General features: G+C 61.3%; 1 protein-coding gene across 1 annotated transcript; it reads right to left on the bottom strand.

Moving 5' to 3' along the window:
- Window positions 1-407: 407 nt before the first annotated feature.
- Window positions 408-4151, bottom strand: LOC112616929 (FERM domain-containing protein 8-like; the record flags this gene model as incomplete). Its single annotated transcript, XM_025373689.1, has 3 exons — window positions 408-551; window positions 1434-1557; window positions 3930-4151. Coding segments are annotated over 3 exons (490 nt in total), but the record flags the coding sequence as incomplete, so codon positions are not given.
- Window positions 4152-5396: the final 1245 nt, after the last annotated feature.

Genomic DNA, 5396 nt, shown 5'->3' with positions numbered 1-5396 from the left:
AACACGCCGAATGAAGGGGAAAATCAAACACAGGCTTGGAGAGGCCCAGTGCTTCCACGCCCACCGTGGGTGACTGTGAGCAGCGTCACAACAGCACTGCTCTTGGGGACAGGAGGGGAGGGTGCAGGCTGGTCTCAAAGCACTGGGCAAGCCCTCAATAAACAGCTGCCGGAACCCACAGCTGCCACCGCCACCGGTGTGGAGTCCGCAGACCAGGCCTCCTGACCTCCCAGGGCGGCTCTGGGTCAGCAGGAGTCAAGGCACCCCTTGTACCCAGGCCGCTTTCATCCTCAGGCCCGAGGCAGCTTCTCACCTCCTTCCCTGCCAGCCTGGTGCCTCTAATCGTCTGGGACCCAGGACACCTGGGCCCGGCCTCCCCACCCGTGTGCAGGCACCACCCGCGCTACCTGCTTGGAGTAGATCTTGAGGAGCTTGTTGACAGGCGTGCCCTCGCTGTCTCCGTCAAACTCCAGCCACAGGATGGGCTCCTCCTCCTCAGGGGAGGTGTGGTCCCACGACAGCTCCTGGAAGCGCAGGCCCAGCAGGACGTGCTGGCCAGCAGGAGACACAGAGCCAGGCTTGACCCCTGGGCAGAGGTCTGCTCCCCACCCCATCCCACTCAGACACCACCAGGAGGGGACACCTGGCCAGGGTGTGTGCCTCTCCAAGGCTGAGTCTACATTTGTTCGTGTGTTTCTCTAAGGAGAGAGCCTCAGCTTTCATCAGAGCCTCCCGGGGGCTGCGGTCCAGGGAGGCTGAGATCCCCTCTCCCACAACAGTCCCACCAGCGGGCCAAGCCCCTGACAGCTGGGGATGCACGTGCGGGAGGAGGCAGGTGGGGAAGGGGAGCCTCTTCTATGAGGTCGGGGGTGGCATCTAGCATGAGGCTGAGCTGGGCCCTGCCTCCCAGGGCACAGATGGCAGGAGGGGCTGAGGTCCCTCTTCTGGGACAACCAGAAGCCAGTCAAAACTCCTCTGCTGGCTTAGGGGCGGATTTCTGCCAGGGACAGGTAATCTGCCCCACGGGGCTGGCTGCTGACGCGGCCCTCTACCCAGGGCTGGCCACCAAACGCAGGGAGAAGAGGACATGGTCAGCTGAAGAGGGCTCCCCCGCACCAGGGTCTTCTAGAGCACCAGGCTGCTCTCTAGCTATCAGCCGGGCAGAACAGAGGGCCCTGCTGCCCTCCCTCCACTCAGGGGTGGAAGTCCCAGCTGCGGCCTCCCCTGCCCCGGCCACGCCACAGCCTAGCATGTTGGGCAAGAGGACCGAGGATCACCCTCAGGGGCTACAAAGACATCTGAGGGAGGCAGGGTCCCTCCCAGATAGTCCACCCACCTTGCCCCCAGGCCCCCACAGGCCCAGAGGAACCAGGAAGGCCTGAGTCAGGAGCCCCCTCCCATCCTCTCCACCCTGGAGGAGCTGGGGGCGGTACCTTCTCTCTGCTGTCGATGACGTGCACGCCTTCCAGACTGATGGCCACAGAAACTGGCTTGCGCCCACCCCGGTGCAAAAAGCCTTGGGCCGGCTTGTCAACCTCCCCGTGGAAGAAGGCACATCTAGGGAGGGGACTGGGGTCAGCCTCTGGCCGGCATCAAAAATGCTGAGGGAGGCTGCTCGAGGCCCCAGCCTGGGCCCTGAGAAGCTTCTGCTGTTTGGGTGACTAAACCTGCTCTGGGGAAGGGAGAAACGGAGGTGGGATGAAGGGGAGGCTTCGTGGGGAGACAGCATCTGAGCTGGCAGTGTGTGACTGGAGGGAGAAGGGCCTGATGGCACACAGAAGGGTGGGCACTGCAGGCGGAGGGAAGTGCGTGGCCCCAGGCGTGGAGCAAACCAGTCATGTGGGCCTGGCACTTGGTCTGGGGGCCAGGGCTGCGGGAGGCGGCCAGGAGAGCCGGCTGGCCACTGTCCAGGCAGACACCTTTCAGTAGCAGGGGCCTGCTGGGAAGCGCGAGGAGGTGAGGGGAGTGGCTCTAGGGCTCAAAACTGAGAAGAGCTGCTGCCTGTCCCTCCTGCAGCCTTGCCTTCTCCCATCCCTCGGGTTCACCCTTGCCCTCACCACCCACTGAGCCAGAGCCCAAGTTAAACCCCGCTCTCTCCATGCAATGGGACGGAGCGGGAGACCAGCACAGGCCACCTTGAATCCTAGGGCCGTCCGCTCCAGACTCCTCTGGAAGACTTCTGTCCTCCAGGCTCAGCTGATGGCCAGACCTCCGATTTCACTGAGGAAACCGAAGCAGCCAGGAGAGGGCCACCTGCCGGTCAGCACACATGGCTGTCACCTCCTCCTCAAAATCACTACAAGACCTGTTTCTTCACCCCATTTTACAGCAGGGCTGTGACAGCTGGTCACACTCACTGTCTCCATCCCTGCTAACGCTCACCCACCAGGCTGGAGCCCACATCCCTCGCTAGCTGCCAGGAGGACAAGCGGGACGTGCGCTCGGAGCTACTGCGGGTGGAGCCCTCCTGCCTTGCTAGGGGCCCAGGGCCCCTTCTCACCTGGCCCACACTTGCCTCCCAGCATCTCTCCAGGCTTCAGGTGCCATCCATATGCATAGGATTCACCAAATATGAGCTCCAGTTCAGACTGCACTAGACACCAGATGCCCACTCGAAGTTGCCAGTGGGGTGCCTAACAAGCATCTCAAAATCAACATGTCCAAAGCAAGCTCCCAGCCGGGCACAGTGGCTCACGCCTACGATCCCAGTGCTGTGGGAGGCTGAGGCGGGAGGATCACTTGACCCCAGGAGTTTCAGACCAGCCTGAGCAACAGGCAAAACCCCATCTCTACACAAAATACAAAAATTAGGCCAGGCGTGCTGGCTCCCAGCACTTTGGGAGGCGAGGCGGGCGGATCACCTGAGGTCAGGAGTTCGAGGCCAGCCTGGCCAACATGGTGAAGCCCCGTCTCTACTAAAAATACAAAAATTAGCCAGGCATGGTGGTACGTGCCTATAGTCCCTGCTACTTGGGAGGCTGAGGCAGGAGAATCGCTTGAACCCGGGAGGTGGAGGCTGCAGCGAGCCAAGATCATGACATTGCACTCCAGCCTGGGCAACAAGAGCAAAACTCCATCTCAAAAAAAAAAAAAAAAAAAAAAGCCAGGCATGGTGGTACACACCTGTGGTCCCAGCTACTCAGAAGGCTTGCTTGAGCCCCGGAGGTCGAGCCTGCAGTGAGCTATGATTGTGCCACTGCACTCCAGCCTGAGTGACAGAGCAAGACCCTGTCTCAAAACAAAAACAATCACATTCCTAAACTTTCCCTGACGGCTCCACAGCACCGCCCCCAGCTCAGCCGATGACGAAACCATCTGCCAGGGGCTTAGGCCAGTCCTCTCTGCCTCCTCTCCTTTGCTTCGTCCACTGCACATCCATCTGGCAAATCCTGTCACTCTGCCCTCAGATGCCCTGCATCTGACCATCTCGCCTGTTCTGACCACAGGGCCCGAGCCACACCCCACCCTCTGGTCTCCTGGCTGCCGCCTGTGCCCACTGACAGGCTCTCCTCAACCTCTCTGTTCTCGTCTCTCTCCACTAGAACGTCAGCTTCACCAGGCAGGGGCATGGTGTCTGGCTCAGAGCGGCCTCCAGTGCCCAGGAAGCGCGCATGCAGTAGGTGCACAGAGCTGTTTGTTTGTGTGACAGAGACAACCGGCTGAAGGCAAGGTCGGCCGGGCCAGTGACCAGGCGACTGTGCCAGGTAGGAGGAGAGGACCCATCCAAAGGGTCCCAGCCCCTGACAGGGGAAAGGGGAGGAGGACAGGTGCCCAGTTTGGGATGGTGGGGCCTGAGGTGCTCGGGACAAGACACCACTTCATGGGGACACAGCTCAGCTGGGGCAGAAGTGGGCTCACTGGCAGCTGTGTTAGCAAAGCCCAAGGACAGTCTGCGGGGGGTTGGGGGACCACGGTGCTGTGCCTCTCACCCGTAGAAGGGCAGCTCGTGGCACTTGAAGAGGTAGGCACGGTAGTGGGTGCCCAGGGCGGCCTCGCACCCGCCGTCGCTGCCAACCTCCTGCACCTGGCGGTAGGCGTTCAGCAGGCCCTGCTCGCCCGGCCTGGCCCTGGTCCCGCGGCCCCGGAGGGCAGCAAAGAGACCCTGGCCCCGCTTACAGAGGTGGGAAGGGAGGAAGGAGTCCAGCTTCTCCCTGTGGAGGAAGGAAGACGGGTGCTAGCAGCCCAACTAGAGGTGCCAGGCTCACAGGGGAGGGCGGGGAAGCAGGGCTGCCTGGAGGAAGTGGACACACATCTACTTCCAAATCAGACGCTGGGTAAGGAGCCCAGGAGGAGACCCAGGCACCAGACGGAGGGGGTTCGGTTCCTGGCCCCTCTCTGTAGGGCAGACTCCAGGGCTGGCCTGCCTCTGCCACGAGCAGCTGTACAGTTGGTGAGAGGCACCTCCTGTCCTGCTCCCGCTTCCTCTGTAGAGTGGGGATGGTGACGCCCCCACCTGTCCTGGGTGAGCTCCCCCGGCCCTAAAACCTGACAAGCTCTCCAAGTGCAGGCCAAGGACTGTGATGGGGCTCCCTATGAGGCCCACCTGGGGCTGTCCCTCTGCCCATCCAACCTGAGGTCACCGTCTGAAGCCAAAGGCTCATCCTGCAGCTCCAGATGCCTGCATCTCCAGCCAGGAACAGGAACCCGGGCCCCCGCTTTCCTGCACTTCCCACCAGTCCTGCCTTAGCCAGCAGCCTCTGCACTACAGCCCCATGTGCGCCAGGGTCCCCCACAGGGCCTGGTCCTGTCTCCCAACCCTTCCTGCCTCCTGCCTGGTTGGCTACCACATACCCACCCAGGAAACTCATAGCAGCCGAAGGGACAGACTTCGCCCCCAGAAAGGAAGGAGCCCACCACCCTGAGCGCCCGCAGTGTGCCCCGCACTGCAGAGGTCCCCCTACCCCCACCTGCAAGGGCACACAGACACACAGGGCAGCCAGGCAAGTGAAGGAGGCCCAGGAGGCGGGCCCAGGTCTGCAGCTCACAGCGAAGGCGAGAGGCTGAGGGAAGATCTGGAGGCCAAGCAAAGAGCCCCCACCCGCCTGGAATCAGACTGCAGCTGGAGGGTTTCAGAGCAATGTCTGTGTCACCAAGTCAGGACCGCTGGGATTTCTGAACTGGTGGAACTTTTATAACCAAAACCGGTGCAGAGGTTTTAATGCTCTCAATGCTTTGTTCTGCCAGATAAAAACGTGAAAACGCCAATCTACAACCAGCACAGGCTCACAAAAGAAAGGGCATCTCCCCCCGACACACGAAGCAGGAGAGGCCCTGGCATAACCGCAGCTGATTCCCCACCTCAGGTAGCGGCTCCTGTGTGGGCTGGGGACCGGCCATCAGATAAGCTGCAGTCAGAGCGCTCAGTTCTTTTTTTTTTTTCTTTTTTTTTTTTTTTT

The sequence above is a fragment of the Theropithecus gelada genome, unplaced genomic scaffold, assembly GCF_003255815.1.
Source record: "Theropithecus gelada isolate Dixy unplaced genomic scaffold, Tgel_1.0 HiC_scaffold_1425, whole genome shotgun sequence".
Taxonomy (NCBI): Eukaryota; Metazoa; Chordata; class Mammalia; order Primates; family Cercopithecidae; genus Theropithecus; species Theropithecus gelada.
Note: the sequence above shows the minus strand (reverse complement) of the source record. Positions and strands in the feature narration are given on the sequence as shown.